This window comes from Perissodus microlepis, chromosome 7 (genome assembly GCF_051167445.1).
Source record: "Perissodus microlepis isolate ML-2025 ecotype Zambia chromosome 7, ASM5116744v1, whole genome shotgun sequence".
NCBI classification, from domain to species: Eukaryota; Metazoa; Chordata; class Actinopteri; order Cichliformes; family Cichlidae; genus Perissodus; species Perissodus microlepis.
In genome coordinates, this window is record NC_140467.1 from 21,091,840 (window position 1) to 21,119,591 (window position 27,752).

Genomic DNA, 27,752 nt, shown 5'->3' on the forward strand with positions numbered 1-27,752 from the left:
TGTATATATCATCTATATATGATATATGAATATAGTCTAAAATGTCAGATTTACTATAGCATGTGAGAGAGTTCATTGATTCTTAATGTTCTGAATAATGTTTCTTGTATCCAAAAATGTTTGAAGCACACTGAAATATTTTATAAATATTTGTAATATTTAAATGAGTCCCATTTTTCTTCTAAAACTGAATTTACATGCATTTAATTTGCGTCATCATCGTCACCATCAGTACCGCTTTAGTCCGTAATGTCTCTCTTTGATGGAGCCCTGTTGATGAATTGCAAGTCTATTCACAAAAAGTTCTGGGAAAATTTCCATGATGTGCCATGCATGAAATTCTCTTCTGACATGCAGATTAAGGCCAGAGCTTTATTGTATCAAGCCATCTGTGGGTGTTTCTGGAACTGGGATCCAGCACTGGGTCAGAGTTGATTTTTGAGCTGTCAGAGGGAGTGGGCGTGAGACAAATAATTGTTTTTAATAGGTGTGAGACTAAGAGTGATGTCCAGGAGTGGAGATTCTATCAAGCTCCCAGTCTTTCAAATTTATCTTGTGTGGATAAATGTAACTTATTTGTGGCTCTTTGTACAGCTCCAAATCTGGGCGACTAATGCAACTACATTTGTTTATGCAACACTACATCTATTTTAGAACTCCAGTGCCTGTAATTGATTTTTCTTTCCCTGCTAATACCACACTTTGAGTGGTGGTGCAAAGTTAACATTAGCAAGAAAAGGAAATCCCCGAATGGTCATTTTCTCATTAAAATACTATCTTTAAATTTTAGAGATTGGTGTTAAGCTTCTCTTGTAGTCTCACTCATTAGTTTGAAGAGCAGCAAGTAAAACACAAGGTGATTATTGTCAGGGTCTTTATCATTTCTAATTGATTAGAGGGGGAACTGAGAGAAAAAATAATAATAAAGGAGATTACATTTCTCTTTAAGAGGTAAGTAAATGGGGGGGGGGGGGGTATAATCTTTCCCCTTTTCAAGTTTTAATATGAACTGCAAAAAATGACCACTTCTCTCTGAAAAACCCGATGGCACAGTATCATGTACACATCAGGCTGACTGACATTTATCAGTGGTCACTGTGGTGTGTGTCTCAGCAATGACAGATTTCTTAGATGTTCCTCTTCCATGCGACAAAGCTTCTTCACATGACTGACCTTCAGTTAGTATGAGCTGGGTTAATCATCACAAGATGACAGTTAAATGAAAATTTAATGAGACAGGACCCTGTTTGATCTTAATCCGCATTGCAGAGAGTAGCATAATCCTGTAAACTCAAATCTTGAGAACATGTGATACCCTTAAAGGGAAATGCTACTTGGCGAATTTGGCACAGGATTCATGAATGTATAGCTGGTATGTATCAGTGATGTTTCACTTCTGTCTCCCACACAGAAACAAGAAAAATTGGCCAAGATGTCTTTCACTTCTGTCTCCCATTTGGAAATGAGACTGAGGATTCATCATAAACAGCACCAGATATATATGCTCACAAGACTCAATGATTTTTTTGCCAAATGGGGCTTTCTGGTGTATGTTGGACTGTGGAAGATATACACATGACAATAATTGATGGATGTATATATTGCCAAAAGAATTCTATTAATTTTAGTTGTTTAAGTTTACATCGTTGCATCATTGTCGCATAAAGTATGCTGAAAATCACATTTCTTAGAATTTATTTGAAAGAGTTAAAGATTTGGGAGATGTGATGAAATGTATGCAAAAAGTATTGAGAGTGTGTATGTTACCAATCTGTAAAACTATACTTTTTGATGTCAAAGTTAAAGCCATGTCATCAACACATTAAAATAAACAAATATTCACTTATTATACATGGATATATTATATATTAGTAGAAACAACATTTAAAGCATGGTTAAGCCGCTATGAGACTATACAGTTATTGATTTTGACCCACGACAGTGTTTCCAGTTAATCAATGGCGCCCTCTTGTGGCTAACACACTCAGTGCAAAGATCAGACAAATCGCTTGAAAATGAATGACATTTCAACTAGAGGAATAACGTTTGTTGGGTTTAGTTTTTCTGTTTGTATTATTATTATTTTTTATTATTTGTCAACGTAAGCTAGGTTTTCAGTTAAGTAGGAAGTAAGTGGTTATGTTTGCTATACTGCCTGCTGGTACAAACGGAAATTTCAGTTTCACAAAGCGAAGGAGGAGACTGTGACACCGAAATGGAGAGTTTCATGTATTATATTATGACTATACATGACAGGTCTAACAAGTAGAACGTAAAATAAGATGGACAAAAACGTGAAAATAAAACGTTAAAAAAATTGAATATACATATTTTCATTCGCAATTGTAAATTTATCATTTGGTTGCATTTGGGATTGCAAAAATTCGGAGCTTTTTCAGGTGACATGAAGGCATCCTGAGCGAGCCGCTGGTCAGTCAGTTTCTCCGCTGTAAACAGGCGGTGTTAGAGCGTCAAACTTCGGGTGGGTCCGGGAAAAACCTAGTGAAACTTCAGAAAGTGTAATGGTAAGACCATACATTTTAATTTTATGCTCAACCCATATTGCGTTCTTTACGTAAAGTGCCTGTTGTGTTTGGTCGACATCTGACAGAAAAAGTTTTACCTGAGTGACGTGACAAAGGCAACAAACTGAGGCACTTTTAAGCTAGCAGGCAGTTTCTTCTAACCTACCTATTTCTCGTTTTGTGTAATCCATATGCGTCACGTAACCGCACCGCAAACCACATATTGCAAATTACTCGTGTTTGTGTACTCTTTTGTTGGTTTGCCTTGGACATTTTATTCAATGAGATGTTGCTTGCGTGTTTTCCCAGCTCTGAATGAAATACTTTCTTCTGGCAGCAAGGTGAGTAAAAACCGTCAACATTAATAGATGGTGTCACTGCTGGATAACTCTATCATGTCTTCAGTGGATTTTTAGTTATTTATTTATTATTTTGAGATTTCATACTAGACTCTACTGAAAGATCAGATCCCAAATGTCGCACAGCTGCCTATAAGTTAGAGCACCATGTAATTTTATGCTGTTGTATGTGAGAAGCTGCCGTTTTAGCAGAAATTTACAAACATATTTTATGTTTTCAATATTTCAGTTTCATTTATGAAATTTGACTTTTGTAAATGTACTGTGTAAAAATAATCCATTTGCTGTAAGCTTTTTGCCTGTGTAAATTATATGTTTATGCACACACAGCGGATCAACTCACACATATAAAATGACCACCGCGGAGGGCGGTTATGTACACACCTTTGGCCCAGAGCTGCCTGCCATGTTTGATGGTGTGAAGCTGGCGGCGGTGGCTACCATCCTCTATATCATTGTCCGCTGTCTGAACCTCAAGAGTCCCACTGCACCACCAGAGATCATTTACCAGGACACCCTGCTCAGTCACTACCTGCTCAAGACCTGCCCAATGCTGACCAAAGAGTGAGAGATTTTAATATTGTATTAAAAGATCTGTGATGGCACTGGGATGACTGGAATGTGGACTTAATCATGAACTCCCGATTCTTACCTTAGATACAGGTGTACCATAGACTCATCAGGCATAACATTATGACCACCTGCTTAATTTTGTGTTGGTCCCCCTTTTGCTGCCAAAATAGCCCTGACCCGTTGAGGCATGGAGTCCACCAGAACTCTGAAAGTGTGCTGTGGTATCTGCACCAGCAACAGATCCTTTCAGTCCCGTAAGTTTTGAGGTGGGGCCTCCATGGATCCGATTTGTTTGATTTGTGGCAGGGCGCATTATCCTGCTGAAAGAGGCCACAGCTGTCAGGGAATACTGTTTCCACGAAAGGGTGTATAGGTAAGCAACTCACACACAGCTGGCCATCCATGTGATGTAAAAGAAAATGGGATTCATCAGACCAGACCACCTTCTTCCATTGCTCCACGGTCCAGTTCTGCTGCTCACGTGCCCATAGTTGGTGCTTTTGGCAGTGGACAGGGGTCTGACCATACGGGCCAGCCTTCACTCCCCACCTGCATCACTGAGCCATGGCTGCCCATGACTCTGTTGCTTATTCACCACCGTTACTTTCATGGAACACTTTTGATAGATACTGACCACTGCATTCCAGGAAAACCCCACAAGAGCTGCGGTTTTGGAGAAGCTCTTACCCAGTCGTCTAGCCATCACAATAATCAAACTTGCCCAAATCCTTACCTTGGCACATTTTTCCTGCTTCTAGCGCATCAACTTTGAGGACAAAATGTTCACTTACTCCCGAAGATATCCTGCTCACTAACCGGTGCCATGATAATCAGTGTTATTCACTTCACCTGTCAGTGGTCATAATGTTATGCCTGATCAGTGTATTTACAGTGTGAGCACAGTGTATGATATACACAACATACAAAAATCTAGAAAATTTAACAACAAAAGCAAAAGAATCAGAAAACAGTCATCCTGAAACTGTTCCAACTCTGTTCTAAGACGTGGTTTGCATTAAAGTTGGTCAATTCCAGATTTTGGCTTACATAGATTTGAATCCCACTCTCACAGGTCCTCGAGTCCTATGTTGAACTGACTGAACCACTGCTTGTGTGGACTTCTGAGGTCTTTATTCTGCTTTATGTGACTCATTGTAGGGGGGGTTGGAAAAAAAGCTGTTATTGGCCAGAGTCTCCCAAGAAGGACTAGATTTCCTAAACACTGTAAACAGAGCCTAGAGGAGCAGCAGTCTTTTCAGATACGTTGTAAGGGAGAGATCCATTCTCTCAGCCCAGCACCCACAGAGGCAGGCAGTGGCTGAACTAGGAAACATAAGAAAACCATGCAGTGTTGTTGCATTATAGAAGTTTAGGGGGATTTCAGATGTTTGGAGACATAACATCCATTCACAAATGTACTTTCATTTCTCTTACTCTGACCATAATGTGAATAAACATGCCATTTGTTCTCTGGTGGAATGAGCCAGGAATTACAATTTACGCTGAGCTGATCCATTAGTGAAACTGTAATTTTCCACATACATGGTAGGAAAAAAAGCTTCCCGAGGAGAAAAGAAACTTTAGAAATATTTTTGGGAGGAAATTTACCAACCTTTCTAAGTATTTTCAATACATTTGAGTCAATATCTATCTATTGATAGAGCGACAGGCAACAGTGGATGGATGGATATCCTCATTTATTTAGATATTGGCCTTAAAATAAATGCCCCAATAGCAGCCATCAAGCGCTGCTAAGTGGTTGATCCATAGTATCCAGATTATATCAGAGATAGTCCACAGCTTCTTCTGTGTTGTAAAAACCTGGTATCTACATTACTTTCAGGGCTGCGTTCAACACTGAAAGAACTTAGCAAAACATTTATTTAAACAAAAACAGTGGTGCGTTGAACATCCTGTCCTGTTATGTAAGTGTTTCACCTAGAGTGTGCACTGGCCATGATAAAAATCTAGCTAGCGGTTGGGTAACAGTTCTGACTCACTCACCAAAGATGACAAAACATACCTCACACCCCTTCCAATAATGTTGCACAGCTATTGAAAGAAACATGTCATTCATTAGAAGGAGTGTCCGTGGATGGGCTAAGCTAATGTAGCCCTGATCCACTACCCATCCTAGTGAGGTTTGGCGATTTCCTCCATACCTCAAGTTTACTTTCAGTTTTTTTAGGTTGTTTTTGTTTTTCTGTAAAGATTCTGTTTGCACAGTGGGTGTGCTGTTTTTTAGTACATGCTATGAAGTAGATAAAGATAAGGAAAATTCTCAGCTGTTTGTTTTTGGACAGGAAGGAGCGGTATGTTGGCCAACCGCATACCTGATGTGAACTTAATTTCTTCTAAATGTTATTTGGCTTCATATTTTTGGCACTCTTCATATTTAAGCACTCTGGAGTCAAGTAATTTGAACACCTAAAAAAAAAAAGAGCACTCTCAGAGTTCACCCTGGCTTGTCAGACTGATGATCTTCTGAAGCATCTTCCAGTTACATAATATGGGCCTTGTCCTTCTTTTCAGATACATTCCTCCCTTGCTGTGGGGGAAGAGCGGTCACATCCAGACGGTGCTCTACGGGAAGATGGGACGTGTCAAAACTCCAACGCCCTGTGGGGTTCGCATGTTCCTCCCAATGCAGGATGGTGCTACGGCTACCTTTGACCTCTTTGAAGCTATTGGAGCCCACACCACTGGAGGTCAGAGGCAAAAACTACTTTGTTCCTGTTAAACCACCAAATCAGCTGGTTTTCGGGGTATTCAATTACACAACGGCTGATGTGTTGGTACTTAAAGAGTTTCCTGATTGTTGTTTAGTTGAGGTGCTTTTATTTTAATTTCATTCCTCCTGAGTTTTATGTGCTTGTTTGGACCGATAGAACATCAGTCTCATGTAACAAGCAGCTCCTGCTACACTTCGAGCGAGCAGCGACAACTTTAATGAACTCCCTCGAGGAACGATGCCAGCAATGTAGTTCAGCGGGGTTAAATCCGCACACACACTACAGTGCACATGACATCGACTTTTACACAAGCTCATGACTCCAATTTAAATGTAGTTGCACATCCAGACTCTTTTGTGTCTTTGTGTGGGTGCCAGATGACATTACCATGGTAATCTGTCCTGGGATTGGTAACCACAGTGAGAAGAACTACATCCGGACCTTTGTGGATTATTCCCAGCGGCAGGGTTACCGCTGTGCCGTCCTCAACCACCTGGGAGCCCTGCCTAATGTTGAGCTCACCTCGCCACGCATGTTTACATACGGTAAAAAGTTATTGCCACATTGTCTGTTTTTATGATATTTTTAACATCACTTGGATAAAAAAAAGAGCCTTATAATGTGCAATCCTGCCAAAATCAAACTTTTGACAAATAAAACCAGATTCCCAAGAAGCATAATGTTATAAATATATATTAATCTGTCATATCGAGTATATATTACTGCTATACATTTGTAAAAGCAACTCTTTTACTTTCAGGTTGTACCTGGGAGTTTGGAGCTATGGTGGACTACATAAAACGCACTTTTCCCCAGACTCTGCTGGTGGTCGTGGGGTTCAGTCTGGGAGGAAACATCGTCTGTAAGTTCCTGGGGGAAAACCAGTCAAACCAGGACAGAGTGCTATGCTGTGTCAGCGTCTGCCAGGGTTACAGCGCCCTCAGGTTGGTAAACTGACTGAAGGATTAACACAATTAAGACTAATGGGTCATGTTGTTGTCGGCGTTGCTCTGCCGTCACGAGTGAAACTGAGGTGATCATGTTGAACTCTGATGAATACTGAAACGGGGTTTATTTACTCTGAAACACAGGAAAGAAAGGAGACTGAGAAGACTCTGTTTTATCAGGACTATCAGAGCTTTGAAAAGAAAAAGAAAAAAGCTTGTGAAAAAAGCATCCTAGGTACGGTTCTAGTCAGAGACTTTGTTAGAGAAGAAGACAGCACTCAGTGAAACCTAAATTGAATCTTAGGGAATTCTGCAGCGGCAAAGATGGTGATAGAAGTACAATGTACAAAGATGGTGATAGAGTTAATTTCCAAGGGGGTAAAAATGTTAATAATGCCTCTTTAAGGGGAATGTCAGTAAATTTCTTAAGTAGTTTTTATCAGCTTTGACTAGTGATCTTCTACATGCAGATTTTGTGTCACAGGGACCAAAAAAATGTTGTTTCCCAATGGTTCTTGTGAGATTTGCTTCAAGAAAGTATTACACGTTGTCATGTTGCCATTCACCCTGCTTCACTGAGTGAATGGGTTAAATGCAGAGAGGAATTTCCCCATGGGGATGAATAAAGTAGGCAGCACGGTGGCACGGTGGTTAGCACTGTTGCCGCACAGCAAGAAGGTCCTGAGTTCAATTCCACCATCAGGCCGGGGTCTTTCTGTGTGGAGTTTGCATGTTCTCCCCGTGTTTGCGTGGGTTCCCTCCGGGTACTCTGGCTTCCTCCCACCGTCCAAAGACATGCAGCTTGTGGGGATAGGTTGATTGGATAATCCAAATTGCCACTAGGTGTGAATGTGCGAGTGAATGTGAGTGCGAATGGTTGTCTGTCCCTGTGTGTAAGCCCTGCGACAGACTGGCGACCTGTCCAGGGTGTACCCCGCCTCTCGCCCTATGACAGCTGGGATAGGCTCCAGCGCCCCCCGCGACCCTGAAAAGGATAAGCGGAAGCGAATGGATGGATGGATGGATGAATAAAGTAATAAAGTATACATTATTCAGAGGGAATATTTCTGTGGTAAACAACATTCAGTGAGTGGTGATCATTTGGCAGCATTGAATTCACTTAAGCTTTTTTGGCAATTAGACCAATGAGCCGTCATAGCAGGCTGTCAGCGTTGATAGGCATTACGAGTCTAGGCCCTGATGGGATTGAAGATGGAGGATTGGATGGAGCTCTGAGTGACCAGGGGGAGGTGGGTTCCACCAATCAGAGTCAAGAGGCATCAGGCGAAAGAAGATGATTGGATTAGAGTAATGATGTCAGCAGTGAATTTGAAAGCGTGGAAGTGATGAAAGAAATAGACTAACAGCCAAACATCCATGAAAGCAGGCAGATGAGTGATTACAGATATTGAACTGAGGCATAAGCGTCATTACTGCGCTTGTATATGATCGTATTAAGCGGACCCATTACATTTGTTTTGGATTGCTTGGAGGTACTGCGTGCAATATTAGGTTGTATAACTTAACTTAAAGTTTTGTGTTAAGCAGCACCATAATAGTGTTGGGATTAAATAATTTGCAGTGTTGATATTTACAATAGTTAAAATATAATAGTGATATGATGGATCAGACTACTGCTGTAGTGACTTTAGTTTGTAATGTGGTTCCACAGTATGTTTGTATTCATGTTCATTTGCTTGTGTGTGTTTAGGGCTCAGGAAACTTTCCTTCAGTGGGACCAGTGCCGGAGGCTCTACAACTTTATGTTGGCGGAGAATATGAAGAAGATCATTCTGTCGCACAGGTGGAGCAACACAACAGTTATTGATTAATGGTTACAGATACGTAATACTCTTAAATTTGATCAGAATGTCATTTAGTCATAAAGTACTGCAGCTTTATTCTGTTCTGTAGCTCAGACACAAGCTTGAATCTTTTCTCTGCTAATTGTTGGAGTGGCTTTCTGCAGACACAAAATTTTCTCGATTATCTCTCTGTCTGATAGAGAGTAGAAATTCTTAAATGTTAGCGTAATTCTGAAAAATTAGCCAGAAATTCCTAAATCTGTTATCTAAAATGTAGATCTGTGAGTCATTTGTGGAGAATCGGATGAAAAGCACTTCTCAGCCAAACAAAGACACAGTCTTCCGCGTTGGTTTTGTCTAAATGTCATATTTTTAAACAGGGACAGTTTGCTGGCCATGCAGTGCAGCAACATTGGCGATGGAGAGCTGAACAGACTGTATGCAGCCACATCTTTGATGCAGATTGATGACAGCATTATGAGGTGAAATATTCTGGGCTTTGAATATGATGGGTTGCTCTAAATTCTGTGGGCCATCTCTTTAACTATGTTATCGCATCATTTTTCACTTCAGAAAATTCCACGGTTATGACTCACTGAGAGAGTACTATGAGAAGGAGAGCTGTGTGCACTACATCCACAAAGTGAGTGACAAGTACCTATCCGTGTATGTAACACAGCTCAACACATCTATCCCTCTATTACTACTTCTGCAATGACTTCATGTTTGGACTACTGTTAAATACTGTTGCTGCTATATTTATTGTTCACCTGATCTAGCATACTTGGATAGCAATCATACATAATTAAGTCCAGGTGTGGTTGAATACTACTTCTCTTATCACTGTTATATTATTCTGTTATAAAAGTGTAATGGTAGACAATATAAAATGTGGGCGTGGCTTCCAGGTTTGAAAAGTGACATCAGCACAGAAGTGCCAGTGATGGTTACTTCTATCTTTTGTACTGTCTGCACTAATAATGTATAAGTAGGTATTCTAAAAGATTAATAAATAAACTGGACTACTCTTTTTTACAGATCACTGTCCCACTCCTCCTGCTAAACTCCTTGGATGACCCACTGGTTCATCCATCACTACTGGCTGTTGCACGCACTCTTGCAGGTTTGTGGTTTTTGTCTAAACTCCTTCTGCAGTGTGAGTCAGTGGTAGTTAAAGGTTGTCTTTGTAACAGGCTAGCTTAAAGCTGGCTGCCATGATAAGTAGCTACCAATTTGAGTCTTCAACATAGAAAACATGTTGTTGAAAAGAACTGAGAAAGTCAAGGAAAGTCTTTTTTTTTTATGTTGTTTTCCACTAAGTTTAAAATATGCTCCCATACAAAACCTTTAATAACAAATATTAAAGATATTATTTCATGGCATGCAACACAGGTGATGTAGAGTCTGATGAAAATGCTGTCCTCACAGTGGTGCTAACTCAGAGCAACATGAAGTGAGTTAACAGGACACTCGCAACACAGTCTTAAGTGTTGATAAAGTCTTGATGCAGCTATCTGCTCAACACACCCTCCCCAGACAGTCTTGTTGAATTTTTCAGGGCCATGTGATCCACCTGAGCTGTTGGGTTATATACAGGGACCTGTGTGTGTGTGTCTGGCCTCAACCTGCTGCCTTGTCTTGCCTCACATGGGAGATTCTTGTTTTGTAAAAGTCTTTGTATTCATGTAAAGTTTTTACGCTTCAAGTAGTCATGAATTCTATTTCTTTAAATTTTTGTCTACTTTTCTACTGGTTCTGTATCAAGATTCAAGTTATAATCTGTGCAGTCGTTTTCTTTTGAAAAACATGATCATCTTCATGGTTGGATATTTGGACTCGTCACAGCTTTGGCGTCATTTAGCGTCTTAAAAATTGGTCTTTGACGGGAACAGATTTTTGGTGAACTGAAACTTTATACTTCTCTCTTCCTAACTGTCTTCCCCTTTTAGAGAAAATGCCCAATGTGGTATTTGCCCTGACTCAACATGGGGGCCACATGGGCTTTTTCGAGGGAGCTGTTCTGTTCCCTCAGCCCCTCACCTGGATGGACAAGGTCATAGTGGAGTACACCAACGCCGTCTGCCGCTGGGAGAAGAAGCAGTCGGTCTGTCGGAGTAGCAGCGAGTAGGACATGAACTTTTTGTATGAAAGCACGCAATACCACTCTGCGAGTTGCACTTACATACAAGTCCAGAGACAAACACACAAAGACAGCTTGCTGTACCTGCTCAGCTTCAGCACTTTTGGCCTTACAGCTACATGATTCTGGAACTTGTAGATGATTAGACAAGGCAGCCTGAGTGGAAGTGGTTAAACCAGATTAGAAATAAAAACCTACAGAGGTGATCGCACAGGTGAGTGTAATGTGATCCCAAGCAGAAGTGTTCCTTCTGCTATGGTTCTTTTTATCTCTCAGGTTAACAATAGTTTGCCCTCTGCTGGTTTTTGGCAGGTACTTCTTTCTTTATTCTCTAAAGCAGGGTGTATTTTGTAGTTTGAATTCTGCCATAAGAAAGAAAAAAAGGTGGACTTTTTTTTCAAGTTTTCAAATAATATTTTAATGATGTTTTGGTTCTGTCCTGTTCTGAAGTCCTTTAATTGAAATAGTGCATTTTCACTAAGAGGATGTTGCTGTTTATTAAAGAAAAACATCTGATAAGAATGTGATTTAATCTCTCAAATCAGGTCATGTTTTACAGATATTTTTTGGTAGGTTTTCATGCTCAATTTTCTCCAGTGGACTATCAGTCTGCATTTAGGGTAGACAAAAACAGACCCAACTGAACATTTCTGGTTTGTTGAAACATGTACTTGTAGATCCAACCATTCCATGAATCAATCAATTTACTGTAAAGCCTCCTGGTGTAGAACTCTGGTTACCCAAAACTTATAAATAACTAATAATTCCCAGCGTAGAAATAATTTAACTAGAAGTGACAGGTGTGGTGGTATAAACGGCTGTTTACGGTATGCTTCGAAGGTGATAACATTTTGAATGTGTCTCTTCTTGGTCACGATTATGTTCCATATACCAGGCGTGGCTTCAGTTTAAACACTGTAGTGACTTAATATTAAACTTTAGCATCGATTACCTTTTGGGGGAGGATGTTGTTGTTGTTCATAGCTGTTCATTGCTGCCTACTGGATGGTGGTGTTTGCAATATAAAAGGTAAAAACAGTTAAGAGTATCGCTCTATTGAAGATGATTAGTGTCACTGACAAAAAAGGAGAGGGGGTGGATTTTTATATTTTTTATTTTCTGTATTGTGAGAAAGAAAGAAAAAACACTCCTGTACTGTCATGGTACTGTAAATTTCCACCAGAATTATGTGATTTCAAAGGTTTCAAACACCAGCTAAGCTGGTGAGGGCACAAATGCAATGTTTTTGCTGTTTTGGTTTGCTTGTTTTTAATATTCTGAGCTCTTATTATCATGTTAAGGACTTTTGAGGTTGGTCAGTTTCCTGTGAGTTACATTCTCAGTGGACTCCACCCAGTCTATGTAGCCTCCAAATTATGCAACTTATATCTGCTCTGCAGAAGTCAAATGTCATGCAACTGCACCACAAACATGTCCTGACTTTTTCACTGTTTGCTTGCACTTTATTGTCTTCAATGCACTATGTAGAGTCATTGACAATTAAAAGTAAATGAACACATTTTTATTGGTGTGATATTATAAATTAAGACATTTCAATTGTCTTTTCTCACAATCATTTTCTGATGGGGTATTGTGCATAGTGTAAAAAATTACTCTTCATTAACTTGTTCCTGGATGAATGAGTTTTTTCAAGTTACTTGACAAGATTTTTCTTTTTAGTCTCATTTCACATAACAGGGGCTTGTCTGCATTCTTGAATATATGATTATGATGTATAGAATGAAGGAAAATGTGGGTGTTTTCATGGTGCGCGGCCTGACTGTTTACAAGTGATTTTCACATATTGTTTCCTTTTGTGTATTTCTACATCAACAAAGTCACATCACTTTGCATTTATTAACAGTTTATTGTACATGTATTGACATTGTTATTGGTGCACTGGGTAGCACAATGGGTCAAACTTTATTATACCTTACTGAAGAAGTCTTAAAAAAAAAAAGAAAGAAGGAAAAGCAGGAAAAAGAGGCACTTGTTGGAATACCAGCCTTGTGCAAGAAGATGATCAGGGGTAAGAGGTTGGGTCCTGAGAAAGCTGGGGCCTGCCAGTAATAAACCATCTGTGTGGGTGAATTTAAGTCCAGAGAAAGCACAGTTTGACAAAACGGAGACATAACGTGTTGTTCAGAGCTGGTCAGGATTGGCAGTGTTTTTGCGTAACGGAATAAGTGATGAGATAATCACATATATGACTTTGATTTTTTTTTTTTTTTTTGGTCCGTTAATCATAAGCTTCTGTACACTTCACACCAGTACCAAACCATGCTGCTTCTTCTTCTTCTTCTTTTAAGATTGACAACTGCCTCCAAGGCAGCCAGTCATTCAGTCCATGTACTTGGGTTTGGAATGAAAACTAAAAGTGATTGTCACAGCTAATCCACCACTGTGTACATTTACTTATCTGCATTTATTTATTTATTTATTTATTTATTTATTTATTTATTTATTGGTTATGGTTCTAGTGATAAAAAAGGGAACCCTGTGACAAGATTGATGCTAATTGGACTAAAATTTATCTTAATTGCACCAACGAAAAAAAGTCGGACTGGACTGTTTATTCTGCTAAAAAAAATACAGAATTGGCAAAAAGTAAATAAATACAAACACTAAAATGTTCACTGTAATGAGTTAGAAGTAAGTTTTACTTATCATAGGACTGACTTTTAAAGAAAGACAAGCAAATACATGAAGTGTATGCACTCTGTAGTTATTTGGAGCATGTATGGCACTTTTGATGGTCATCAACTAGAAAATTCAAACTATACGGTGTCACCTGGATGGCTTGTCTAGTTTTTGTCTTGAATGTGCTTTGCCAGGACCTGTGCAGTACAATATCATTTTACCTTCTAACACAGTCAAGACTTTCATTCATAACTTTAGATCCTACAACCACACAGCTAGATTGGGCGTTGATTCTTCACAGTCTATAGGGTTTATAATACGTAAAGGCTCTCGACCTCATTGGCAAAAGGACTGAGGATGTCTAGTCAAACAGCTTGGCTGCTGTGGCCTTGCCGTCGTACTTGGGACCTTTTCCGTCAAACTCGGCAGGGAGAATTTCGGCATCAAACTCCTTGTAGTAATTTTCCAACTCGTCTCCGTGCACGAACACCTAAAACGAACATCCGCAGCTGTTAGAGATGCTTAAAGGTGTGTGCTATCCTTCAGCAGCCAAATGTCAAAGTCATAAATTAATTTAATATCCTTGTATCTAATATCCTGACAGACTCCAACGTATTGCTTAAGCGCACCATAAAACCAATTTTTAGAGTGGCATTATGGTTATTAGATTCAGCTCTGTTAATCAGAGTGAAACCCACATCAAAATCCTTTCAGAAGCAAACTGAAGGATCCAGACCAACACATTATTGAATTAATACAGTGGTACTTGACTGTCGAGTATGTATGAAAGTCTAGTTTTATTAGAAAAAATACAAAACTGTTTTTGCTGCTTTTTGCCAAGCAGGTTCATGTCAAGTCAGATGCTGTCACGTTGCGTATTACAGCTCTCCTGCACTCAAACCAAAATATAAAGGATATCTTGAGCTTGGTTGATGATAGGTTTATATATCAGAGACTTAAGGGGCAACAGTGGTCACAGTTTGCATTGCAAACCCCCTTAATGTCTGCCATCAATGCTCTCTACAAGGACTAAAACCAATCTATGTTGTCATTGAATATGATTCATTTGACTCACTCTCTCCAGCAGCTTGCTCTTCATGAGAGGTTTGACCACATTATAGGTGGTAGTGAAGTACCAGGGCTGGTGGATGAAGTGCACAGCTTTGAAACGGGCAGGGAATGAGTCCTGGTGGAACACAAAGAGCAAGATGAAGGGCAAGGAATCTAAAAATCCCATCATAAATGAATGATAAGTCAAAGTGTTGAAACTTTGTTTGACTACTCTATTATACAATGGTTTTTGAGCTTCTCCTCTAAAGTAATTCAACCAAAATAATGGATTTTTTCTCCCCCACCTGTAACATGTCCACCATCTTTTTGAGCTCAGTGGGTTTGATTCCTGATGCCTGCTGCATGGTGAAGCCCTTGAAGTTTTCAATGATACAGAATCCATTGATTTGAGTTTCCTCGTTCTCTAGAAGCTTCTCAAGTATCACACAGTAGGCGCGCAGGATCTGAATATACACAGAAAAACGTGTTTTATATTTATAGTATCTTCTAGTAAGCTCCTGTCAGAGATGGGACAAAAATACATAAGCTTCCTGTGTAATAAAAGAAATGAGTCACCATACCTCATCAAAGGTGATCTCCTCGTAGTCCCAGTTCTCGATGTTGAAAAGCAGGACCACACGGCCGTATTTGTCTCTGCTATGCAGGATGCCGGGGTAGCCGGCCTCGATGGTGCTGCGCACGGCCTCAGGGGTCAGGTTCTCAAACAGCTCGGGGTAATCCTTCCTAAAACGCACATAACCTGAGTAGAAGCACAGGAAGCCTATTAGATTACATTGAAAAATGCTTTTTTTAACTACAGGTGGTAGATTTTTATTTTTTTATTTATTTTTTTAACCTGGATCCTTATGATAAAATCATATGTTTGTGAGGCTACATGACTTTTCAGAATTGATACCATAATGACGCTTAGATGCACAGAGGAAGAAATGATGTGCATGTATTTAGATCTGCCACTTTCAGCCGCTCATTTTGAACATTTTACCCTTCATAAGGTCGAAAGCCCTGGGCACGTCGTACTTCCTGGCACGAATGAAGCGGGTCAGCATGTTGTCTGGTTTCTCCCCGAAGGTGTCCTGCACCCCCTTGGCCAGATCATCACCACCTTCTGCCTTCTCCTTAATAATTGCTCGCAACTCCTTCACTGCTGACACCCGCTTCTCATCGGTCTCATTCAGCTCATCCTTGGCCTGCAGAGAGGAGCCAGTCCAGGCAGTTAGTTCACAGATTATATTTGAGTGGTCCTGGTTGTATAAGGGTTTATTTTCAGAAATATGGTCGATGTTTCATTTCACTTATGCCCTTAAAGTTGGTCGTACTGATCAAATCATTGTGTTCTACCAGATACAGGGTGATAATTTAGATAGGATAGGGTAGTGGTCTAACCACAATTAAGAATGACAAGCCAGCTTTAACCTCCTAAGACCCGAACTCTTCCATGGCATGCATTTTTAATCTTTGATATTTGGGCTGATTGGAACCCGATGAACGTAAAAACAAAGAATCACCAGATTTTTTTTTTTTTTTTTTTTTTTTTACTTGATTTTTTTTCCAAGAAAGATGAGAGCCACATATGAGGATATTCGTTTTAAATTTTGATAAAACAGAGGCAGTATAATGTCCTCGTAAGTGGATATCAGGCCCTTGTAGAGCAAAATTGAGTATTTTGGTCTAAATAACCCAAAATGTGATGTCCACATATGTGGATGCCAGGTCCTAGGAGGTTAAAGTCACTGCTTCCAATTTGTAACTCTAGACAAACAATTGGAGGGCTACAATCCCAAGTTTTACATTTCTGGTGCCACCTATTGTTGTGGAAGGGTATTGCACATCCTAATGAAGCCTTAATGTTTTTTCCCAATTTGGAACACCAATACAATAGATGTACCTTGAAAAAACTGGACATTGTTAATAACTAAACCATTGAAAGTTGTATATTCTCAAACTTTAATTTTATTTATGAAAACAAACTTCAATTTAGAGTCATTTATCTAGCGTAAAATGGGGTAAAGATGCTACAATAATAGAGGGATAATGCCAACAATCAGATGACTCCCTATGAGCTAGCATTAGGCAACAGTGGGAAGGAAAAACTCCCTTTTAACAAAAGGAAACCTGGAGGTTTTACTGGGGTTGTACTGGCATTGCATTGCAATTCCTTTGCTTGTTACAGAGTTTTTTGTCCTGATGTGACTCTGATGAATCTTGATCTTATTCCAAAGGTTTCTTTGATCACCTTCTGCATTGTGTGGTCTGGTACGTTGGTGCAGGGTCCAAAAATTGGTCCGTGGTCCTTGACGGTCAGACGCTCCAGCTTGGCCCTGAGCGCCTGCTCCTCCTCTGACACCATACGGTAAGTTCCACTCTGAGGACAGAAGATATTATTACAGCTTGTCATGGTTGCTTATAAATGTTTATTTATAGTGAGAAAATCTATTGGTCCTGTAATCTCAAATTCCTCAGAAACATTTAAAGACACTTAATCAGGGAAACAAATGGACTAGTAAATTTACAATCAAATGACCTCCCAAAGTCCAACTTCCAGTCTGGATTCGGGAGACAGACACGTCTTCTTTTAAGATTAGGCTTAAAATGTTCCTTTTTGATAAAGCATATAGTTGGGACTGGATCAAGTGACCCTGAATCCTCCCTTAGTTTCTTAGTTATGCAACAATAGGTGCACATGATGCACAAAGTGTTTCTTTTTTTTATTCACTTCTTTAAACTCACTATGTGTTCATGTTTATACACAACTTTGCATTTAATCTTACTTCTTAGCCTTCACCTATCCACTCGAACTCTGCGCTCCTCCAGTCAGATGCTCTACACCCCCAACACCACCACCCCACCCCACTGCAAAAACTGATCTCAATTCAAAGCTACTCTAATTGTGGTCAAGAAATGAATATGGAACTGAGCATGCTATATCCACTTTAGTAAAGATTAAATGCTTTAAACCAACAGACAAAGTTGTGCTTTTGAACACAAACCCCAGTAGGCCCTGTTCAGAGCAAACATTTTATCATAGTAAGAAGGCACAGGTATGATTACCATCATTAAAAATGGATGCATTCCACTTAGGTGTGCCATTTCCAGGATCTTGACATTATGGATGTTCACTGGCTTAGTGGCACAGGTGAATGAAGCACATTCATTTTTAATGGCAGCAGTGTCACCTGTCAAAATTGCTGTAATGGGGGAGACTAACTAAAGATGTTGCAGTTTGTTATAATGGCTGATGGAAAACAGTTTCCCTGTGAGCACAAAGATGTTTATGTTTCACGTGTCTGCAGGAAAACTTTTAAGTTGCGCAGCACTTTGGATAAAAGCCGAGTGCCTCGTCATGTCAATTTAACTCTCTCACAAGACTGGGTTTTGCTGTGTGAGCTTTAAAACACGTCTAATCCACGTGAGACAGGATGCCTGTCCACCAGTGTTGCAGGTCCGCAATCAATAGACTTCAGTGTTTTGGTTAATCTCCCTCACATGAGTCCTGCAAAGCTTGTAAATACATGGTGAGGACCACTATTCGACCTGAAGCAGGGATCAGAGATTAGCAGCTAAAGAAACTGTGGCTATCGCTGGTGTCTGTAACAATGGGCCTTTGGGAAGTTTTGAGCTGCAGCTGAATCCATCTGAGATGGAGAATAGATGTTTGTCCTTATGAATGCTGTCCTGTTTGTCTGTTTAAGAGTGTAAAAGTGGAGATACTCACGACTACAGCCATGTCTTCTCTTTAAAAAATGTCCTTGTCCTGTCTGGAAGAAAAGAAGAGGTAACTTGTGATTCTTATCAATCCCTCTTAAATCTTAAAAATTGACACACTGTAGTCCATCTAAATCCCTTTTATCCCATCCTCTCTGCTCTCACACGGTACCTTTTTGGCTATATTTAGCTTTTGCCAATCCTGGGTGACTTATCAGGAGAGTTAAGCTTGACAGCCTTTTAGTTTCATAATCATCAGGCTCACAGTGGGTGTCGATGGGCCAAATGTTAGATATAGAGCAAGAAAATCTTTAATTGGTACAATGGTGCATACATATAGGCATACATACAGTATAATACAGCATGCAACCACTTGATGAAAGAGATTTGAACAAAAGTTGAATAGCTAACCTAGTTGCGGTCAGTTATTTACTTGAAAGAAAATTAAAGTGCAGTCTAATAGTCTATTAAGCATTTATAAAATAGATTCATAAAGACCAGCAACATCCATGTGTCTTTATAATACCATGCTACACAGCCCAAAGCTGTGGTGTCACGAGTGCTTGCATTTTTATGACTCTCGGTGTCAGTGGAAATGCCTCAAACCTAACCACTGTCAGCCCCATGATGCACCCACTGCACAAGATTTGAGCTGGAATGATCTGCTTTTAGATACCTCGAGATAAAAGAGAAACAAGGCAGCAAAACATCCATAATTTCATCCTGCTACATAAGATGAAGTCTGTAAAGCTGAGCCAAATCCACTGCCTGGTAACAACAGGAGTTAAGGAACTGAATACAACTGGAAGCATCACCTGAGCAAAGAAGGCCGATTCCTACCTGAGGCAGACGTGAAGTAGCTGGTGGGGAGTCACAGGGGTCTGTGCTCAGAAGTGTCGATGGGACCTATGATTTGTAGTGTTGGGATTAGTCGCGTCACAGCAGATTACGCCCAACAGGCTCCTTTTTCTTTTCAATCAGTATAAAAGAGGCAGTGAGTGTGGAAAAGGGGAGGGTGGGGGGGGTAGCCGTGATGGGGTTGCTTTTTTAACCAATGGTGGACGGGCTCCGGTGATGAAAGGCAGGGCCAGGATGATGTAAAGTTAAGTGTACCCTTCAGTTCAGAAGTGATTTAAGGAGAAGAGGGATTTGATTGCATTCCGAGGAGACTTGAACGGAGTGAACAGTGACCATTGTGAGTGCTGAGTCCCCAGGATGAACACACTGTGTTCAAATGCTCTGTTTTACATGTTCGGAGGTATAATTGAGAAAACGTGGTTAGTCTGGTTCTGTCATATCGCTAACTAAAGAACCAGCAATATTATCTTAAAGGGAATGCTGAAGGGATTAATCAGTTTATCAATTAAGCTTTTACAGCTTTATTAGGACATTTGTTTCTTTACATGGCAAACTTAAATTGCATAATTTATCACATTTCATGCAAGCTGTTGGAGTCGAGCAGAAATCCAGAGAGCTGAAAAATTAAGCCACCGCAAAAGTGCAACTAAATTACAATTTTTCTGTTGGCCAGTCGCTGAACTGAACATCTCTGTGTTTGTGCTGTTGGTGGCTTCTTGAAGAAATGTTAAAATAAATTATCTGACAAATCACGAGACATGCCCCTTAAACCTAATAACAAGCATTTGCAATAACTGGAAATGAATCTTTTACAGCGCTGTCGAGGAGTTTTGGCCCACTCATCTTGGGAGAATTGTTGTAATTCAGCTACACTGGTTTCTGAGCCTGAGCTGCCTTTTTAAGGTCATGACACAGCACCTCAATCAGATTCTGGCCACTCCAGAATTTTCATTTTGTTTTTCTGGATCAATGGTAATGAAAATTTGCATATTAATGATCAAGAAACTGACCTCACAGCCCGTTGTTTGCCAGGGAGCTAGTTTCAGTCGTTATGCAAATATTATGTTTATAAGGTTGGGGAAAGCTGCAGTCAGCTGAGACTGAAGAAGTCACTTGGATGAGTGACGAAACATTTCTCCCACTGAAAACTCTACGTCCAGATGAACAGAATGAACTTTATGGGAGTTCTTTGGAAATCCCCAAACCCCCCATAAACCCATGACACCTTAGAATATGGGGTTCCATGGTGCTAATGACATTTAACTTGTCTTTATTTAAAAATCAAGGGGTTGCTTTCAATTGAACTCTGTGCTATCATCATACCAAAACCTAAAGAACTCTTAAAGGCCTTCAGACAAAACATTTTAATGTCCATGAATTAGTAAAATGTTTTTTAACTACTATAAGAAAGATCATCTACAAGAGGTTTATCTTTCAAACTGCAGGCAGTTTGATTTCCCATCCCAGTAATTTTATCCCTAAGTGCAGATCGTCTGATGGAAAACAGTCTCCAAGAACCCCAAAATTATCTCGGGGTACCTGCAGGTAACTATTACAACTTTTGGTCTCAAAGTACATGTGTTCACGATCAGAGACTGCAAAGTTTGAGGTGCATTATAGGTGTGCCAAGAAAAAACCTTTCTTGTACCAAAACACACTTTTCCACTAAACATACAGTACGTGCAAAGAATACACATTTTGGAAAATAATGTGCTGTAAAAATAGTAATGCATAGGAGTGGAAATGTGTCTCTAGTCGTTTCAGTGGCTCAGCGACTCGAAATAGTGTTTAAAGGTCATGGGAGGCCATCTGTGCACACTCTGAAGCTGTCTTGGAACAGGATAATAAACTCAAGTGCACTCGAAACATTATCCAAGGAAGTGAATTTTATATAGAAGAGTGGTTACTAATCTGAGGAAGTTGATGCAGAAATTGCTGGCCAATTTTGCATAACTCTGTGATTGTATTTTCTTGCGATGTTTAGTGTATCGCCTTCATCTGTAGGTAACATTTCAAAAAGGTTCATATGGTTGATCATCCTCTGAATGTTGCTTTTACTTTACGCGTGAAATACTCAGGAAATCTTATTGCTATAACCGAAAGATGACCAAGAGCAAAAAAAATAAAAGCAAAAACTGTCAGACATGTTTTCTCTATTGGGTATGTCACACGTATGGAATAAAGGAAGCAGCTAAGATAATGAATAAGGTTCAAAATATACACCATTTTCATGCATATCTGCACACACAAGCCCACAGATCTGCCTGTAGACATATGTGCGGCCACAGAAGATCTTAAACTTTCCACACTGCTCTGTGATCTGATTAGTTCTCACGCACACAACTTTGCATGAAACAGTCACTTTCTTCATTTTGCTAGACCAATGTCAAAAGTTATCTTTATGCAGCACAGTGAAGCATGATCAAAAAAAAATAAATTATTGGCGCCAAAAATATTTGTCGATTTAATTTCTCTGTTCAAATATGAATAATCTTGTGTTTTAGCTAAACAGAATGACCCCGACCGTGTTAACGTCACTGATGATGCTATGACGAAGGTGCAGGCAGCCAACCAACCAGTAATCTGCTAATTCAGGCCTGATCTGCTAAATAAAGCGATTTGTGGAGCAAAATTAGATGGATTGTGCAAACAATGCTATGCTTTGTTCTTCCCTTGTTGCCTGAGCTTTAGGGCCTAGTCCAGCCGTGTGTGTGTGTGTCTGTCTGTCTGTCTGTATACAGATGCTTGAGAATTAAAGCATGAGATGTAAAAACATATGTACAGCTCCACCTGCAGCTTACTGCACTCGCCTACATAAAGTAAATTGTGCACATTAGTTAAATCGCTGTCTGGAAACAAGTATGTTTCCTTTTGTTTGGCTTATCCTCTAAAAACAGCTTTTGCCAAGTTAAATGAGGATACTGGGCCAGGTTATGGAAGGGATTTTGTAACCTATTTGGCCAGGGTGCCATCACATCGTTTCACATGCTGAGCCTGTATTTGTGACACTTAATAGTAGGTCTGAATGATCCCCAAATTATTTCCCAACACTTAAAGCGAGATTTCATTATGTAATGCTACTGGTGCTAACAGAAACCCACAACCTGAACTGATATGACACAGTGTGCTTAGGAAACCAACCTGAAAGAAGAATGTACAGTAAAGGTCTTTCATCATCAGGGAATGACTTTAGTGAGGCTGGAGGTGTCTGCATTGTGAACTTCTCACAAGCACTAATATCAAACAATGGGACTTTTTGTTTTTAAACATGATGCAGTTTTATTAGGACATTTCAGAGCAGCTTACAATGTGAGATGATCAAAATACTAACCGAACCCTGCTAAAATCAGTCCACATGACCAATATCAGCTCATAGTAATATTTGTGATTTCCAAGTGTTTCTATCAAGGCAGTAACTAACATTTCAAAAGCAGTCATTCATCTTGTGTTTTCAAGAACAGCTACATTTATGTCATCTTTTCCAATTAATAGATGAATTTTTCAAGTAAGAGCAGATACTTGTTAGAGAACTGCAAACCTCAAACGCAAGAGCACCAACTCTTACTTTATAAATACAATCAAGTCTGGAACGACTAATTTGATCAACCATTTCTACAGACAACCAAAAATCTTTTGTTAGAAGCTCTGAACATGTTTAACATGTTAAACGCAATAAGTTAGAAAGTGTTTTTGTTCCACATTTTAAAGTTATTTCTCTCCAAAGTGATTCAGGACACCTTCAATTTAACATTTCTAACATTCATTTGGATCGGACTTCCATTAACTCTCTGAAGCTGCTCTGATGACTACGAACATCATCACGCAAAAGGAGCCTGCTGAGGTATTTCCCACTGTCCCACCATTACTTTTCTCCTATTGGCCATCAGCAATGATGTCATCCGGCCAGTACTCGTCCTGCATGTAGTGCTTTGATGAGGAGAAGCTTGGCTCGAGTGGAGCGTCGTCATCCCTCAGCTTGTTCTGCACCTCCTGCTCCCACTCCCCCTCCACCAGCTTGTAGAGGTCGAGCGCAGCCTGAGCATCCTCCACTGAACAATGACCTCGCTTCCCAACCTGAGAGAGTGATAGGATCCACAGGGTTACAACTACAGTTACACGAGCATATTACTAAATCTAGTCTCAGATACCAGAAAATAACTTCAGTGAAAAATGCTGTGACCTGAAAGGAACAATTTTCCAAAACAGCCACTCATCACTTGTTTTAGAGCGTCCTCTCATCTCAAGCTCTCACCTGTATGCTCCTGTTCAGCAGCTTATTTGCCAGCGTTCTGAGGGAGGGACAGCATTTACTGGGGAAACCGGCCAACCGGCTGAGGAGACGCGTTGTACTCGTGTCCCTGACCATGTGACAGGGATGAAGCATGTCCAGTGCCTCAAAGTCATTATAGATGGAGTGGCCCACGACCACTTTGCCTTCAAGTATACTGAGGATCTAAGGGAGAGAGTGAGAATCCATGCAGGGGAACAAGAAGGAAGACAATTTACTTAACATTTAATTTTTTATTTTTTTTTTAGACTGTAACAGATTCAAATAAGTTTACTGAAGTAATTCCAGAATTCAGGGGTTAGATTTCTACTGTCATGCATTTCATTTGTAATCTGATTTGCAGATTCTGTCTCTCTCGGCTCTAGCTTGAAGTCTTCATACTTATGTCCTGTGACAGACTAAGGGCTCTAAACTCATCATCATAAAGTCAAGTGCCAATGTTTTTTAAGTGCTCGTGCGCTGCAGCAGTGCTGTTGTGGAAAGAAAGCTCGACTACACACAGTCTGCATTTAACTTTGTTTTCTGTGAAATGCTTTTATATTTTTTAAAATCTGTTTCCGTCCTCCTGTTTTGCAGTTCGCACTACGTTCTTCTTCGTTAGTCTTGAGCTTAGTCTTGGCAGACGACATAAGCGGTACTGCCCCGATTAGCTTCCAGTAGTGCATTGCATTTCCACATTTTTTCAACATGTTAAAATAGACAAATAAAGAGCAAGACCAAATATGCTTACACTTTCAGCCTGCTACTACACAAAAAAAGGAAGAAAAAAGTTTAAAAAAAAGAAAAAAAAAAGGGATGGTTCATCGAGATTTAAACTTGGCCAAGAGTTTTAGTTAATGCACCTATTGTATTCATTTGAGCATCACCCTATCGATAACACCAAGGTTATCGGCTGAAGGATAAAAATTTAAAGTAAGGATTCCACTTTCTCCAAATAAAAACTCAAGTCGGGCACATGATAGAACAAAAGTCTGATATACAGTCGTCCCCCCCCCCCATGATGACAGAGTGTCCTAAAATGATTAAACTGAAGTTTTTCTCCTCAATCCACCAGATTATCCCAGGAGAGCAGAGTCTCTATTTTAGAGCCCAGGTTAAATCTTTCATCACTGTTGTCTACAAACACTCAGACGTACCTCTTCTCTGGCTTGAACGAAGGGTGTGGCATTGAGGAGATGATGCCTTCGGATGCCGCTCCAGCGAGTCCTGAAGTCTGTGACAGTCTGACAGGGTTTCACGTATTTATCATACAGCACGTTCCCATGATAGTCCAGGATGCTGCAGCGGGCCAGCTCGCTGCAACGTCCTCCAGACCCTGTCCCCACCATCTCACAGTCCAATGCCACCACTGTAGTCGGGCAGGAGCTGAAACACGGCGAACTTCGACCACTGGCTGGAGGGCTGGCTTCAGAGGAGAAGCCACTGTCCATCTCCCAGCGATCTCCAAGGGCCGCAATCCCAGAGTGGTGGTTAGCTGTTCCAGACACTGATGTATGTTTGGATAGATCAGTGCTTTCAGAGTTCAAAGCGCTTTGATTTTCCTGTTCTGGAGCGCTCATTTTAGACCTTTTGATCAATACGTTTGTATCAAGTGATTCATGGTGGGCGTCCGTTCTTTTCATCTTCATGTTGGCGATTATCCTCTTTTCCTGATGCCTCTTCCTGGCTCTTGCATTCTCCATGGCGCAGAGCACCATGGCTTTTTTACACAGATACCGATAATTGCTGAGAAGACCTCGTGAGGAGGCTTTTCTTCTGTTTGATGACTCTGCCATCATTGAGTCGTGGAACAGTTTTCACAGTCATGTCTGAGGAAATAACACAAAAGTCAGGATAGTGATCACCATTATTTAAAAATGTGGCTCATCATGAACTGCAGATTATTGAAATGACGTGAAAATGATTTTTAAAATTGTTAATGAACTAATCCTGTAGACCAGCGGTCCCCAACCTTTTTTGCGCCACGGACCGGTTTATGCCCGACAATATTTTCATGGACCGGCCTTTAAGGTGTCGCGGATAAATACAACAAAATAAAACTAGTACCGGTACCGAAAAAAGAAGATTTATTCATAACACGCGTGAAAAGACCCAGGAAAACCAAGTTAACGACAAAAACGATAACAAAATAACGCTGAAAACCGATAAAACCCTGAAAACCGTACATTTCACACCTGAGCCTCAACTCTCGCGGCCTAACGCCAAACGACTCACGGACCGGTACCGGTCCGAGGCCCGGGGGTTGGGGACCACTGCTGTACAATACACAGTACATGGGGACTGACAAGTCATTAGCCGGTTAGCATATCCTGGATAACCCAAGGAATACACCAGGCACAAATTAACACCATGTTTCACATGCAGTTTAGTTCCATCCTTTGCACAGCTTCCCTCTTTATCTGCTTTTTACACAGCATCAATAGAACCAGCAATATGAAGCAGGTCTGGTGGAATCACAAGCACCATCTTAGGAGGAAATGATTGGCTAAGGCAGGACCACACCCAGTGTAATTCCTAATACTAATACAATAACCAGAACTTCAAATTTCACCTGAAACTAGAGACTTTGAACATGGTGGTTTGAGCATGAGCAGGAGAGTGGATATCTTGGAGAAGATGAAGCTGCAAGGCAGGAGGAAAAGAGAAAGACCACAGAGTAGATTAATTATGTAGTGAAAGAGGACATGCAGAGAAAGGTCTGAGGTGATAAAAGAGGATCCTAGGAATAGTGTGAAATGAAGGGAGATGTGGTGATCCCTAAATGGACCAGATCAAATAAGGGATGAATGAATTAATAAATGCAAATGTAAGGCATTTTGCGCACTTGCTTCACTTTTCAGACCCATAGGCTGTATCGATGTTCTGCTAACATGAGGAATTCTTCATGTTTTTAGGATTGGAAAAACACCCAAGGAGGACTGTTCTTGCATAGTCGCATTTTTGGTACACCTGAAAGTGAATTTTAGCTAATGCGAAAGTAAATCACTTTGGTATAGCCCCGGTTTTTACTTCATGCACTGTGAAGACAATAAAGCAAAAAAGTTTGAGACTAACGTATTTGATACCACCTGAACATCGTAATTCTCCAGCCACAATAATCTGGACACGTGGGCATACATACGGGTGCCTTTAAAGGCCATATACCTGACACTAACAAATTACAAACACCCCATAAGTGCAGAGTTTGACTCTTCTTAGTGGCATAAATATGATGGCGGTGTCAAGTTAAAGTTTAAAAACTTTTTCCTCGCCAGTCTTCATGTTGATAAATAATAAATCCAGCATACAATTCAGGCTGTATATACAAAGCACCCATCATCCAAACATCATCCGCCTGGATGATCCGGATATGGCGAGGCCTTGATAGATTGTAAAAGCTTACAGTTGTTTACAAAAAACGCACTTGGCAGTTTTGAAATCAAACACTAGCCGGTAACATTTCAGAAAAAAACTGAAGCTCATGTACGATGAGTTTGCATGTGACTAAATTCAGCTGGAAATTCCACGTATTTAAACACAGTTTGTCTCTCAGTTTGATTTAAAAAAAACAAAACCCAGCGAGCCGCAGAAAGTCGCGTTAAAAAATAAGACAACGCCCCTTGAGATAGATTACAAGCATAAACGACGTATTTCTGAACGCTGACAAACACGAGAAAAGAAATTAATTGAGAAAAAGAGTAAAAATATCTTACGTTACCTTCTGAAACAGCACGTGTAGGGTCTGAACATGCCCGGACAAATCTCCTCTACTCTTCAATCCCATTGGCTCAATCTCTTCTTCTTTAGTTTTCTCAGACAAACTCACATGCAGAGTCGCCGCCTATTGGTTGGGTGCGTACCCATGCTTTGTCTAATATTAAACTTTGATGATGTAAAACATGTAAGCGTGACAATTTGAGAATCCATCACCGTCTTCATTTCCTCCAGAGACTCTGGGTCTTTGCTATTTGCAGCAACATCAATCAGTTTTTTTATGGGACTGTAAATGCTCTCTGATCTCCTACAGGAGACGATAAAGTGATCTCATCTTGTATGTTATATACAGTCCGTAATTCAGACCGCTGCCAAAAACACATGAAAAGAATACAGATTTTAGCATTAGCTACCTGTAA

The 27,752-nt window shown here is 40.2% G+C and overlaps 3 protein-coding genes across 4 annotated transcripts; 1 reads left to right on the forward strand and 2 right to left on the reverse strand.

Annotated features, from left to right (window-relative positions):
• Window positions 1-2,392: 2,392 nt before the first annotated feature.
• abhd2b (abhydrolase domain containing 2, acylglycerol lipase b) lies at window positions 2,393-12,638 on the forward strand. Its single transcript, XM_084934095.1, has 11 exons — window positions 2,393-2,525; window positions 2,835-2,866; window positions 3,215-3,448; window positions 5,990-6,165; window positions 6,567-6,734; window positions 6,950-7,133; window positions 8,848-8,940; window positions 9,322-9,423; window positions 9,515-9,584; window positions 9,980-10,064; window positions 10,891-12,638. The coding sequence occupies exons 2-11, from the start codon at window positions 2,841-2,843 to the stop codon at window positions 11,067-11,069; spliced, it is 1,317 nt and encodes a 438-aa protein (XP_084790221.1). The 5' UTR covers window positions 2,393-2,525; window positions 2,835-2,840; the 3' UTR covers window positions 11,070-12,638.
• Window positions 12,639-13,016: 378 nt separating this feature from the next.
• On the reverse strand, window positions 13,017-19,422 carry rlbp1b (retinaldehyde binding protein 1b). Its single transcript, XM_084934096.1, has 8 exons — window positions 19,335-19,422; window positions 18,505-18,547; window positions 17,026-17,154; window positions 15,775-15,979; window positions 15,353-15,531; window positions 15,077-15,235; window positions 14,797-14,907; window positions 13,017-14,211 (listed from the first exon to the last, which is right to left on the reverse strand). Exons 2-8 carry the CDS (start codon window positions 18,514-18,516, stop codon window positions 14,083-14,085), a joined length of 924 nt encoding a protein of 307 aa, XP_084790222.1. The 5' UTR covers window positions 18,517-18,547; window positions 19,335-19,422; the 3' UTR covers window positions 13,017-14,082.
• Window positions 19,423-22,588: 3,166 nt separating this feature from the next.
• isg20 (interferon stimulated exonuclease gene) lies at window positions 22,589-27,412 on the reverse strand. 2 transcript variants are annotated; one of them, XM_084934099.1, is made up of 5 exons: window positions 27,338-27,383; window positions 26,192-26,262; window positions 24,777-25,448; window positions 23,605-23,805; window positions 22,589-23,426 (listed from the first exon to the last, which is right to left on the reverse strand). In XM_084934099.1, the coding sequence occupies exons 3-5, from the start codon at window positions 25,416-25,418 to the stop codon at window positions 23,226-23,228; spliced, it is 1,044 nt and encodes a 347-aa protein (XP_084790225.1). In that variant the 5' UTR covers window positions 25,419-25,448; window positions 26,192-26,262; window positions 27,338-27,383; the 3' UTR covers window positions 22,589-23,225. The 2 variants fall into 2 exon arrangements, with proteins under 2 accessions (XP_084790225.1, XP_084790224.1); XM_084934098.1 differs by lacking the exon at window positions 26,192-26,262 and having other exon boundaries at window positions 22,590-23,426; window positions 27,338-27,412.
• Between the last annotated feature and the right edge of the window lie 340 nt (window positions 27,413-27,752).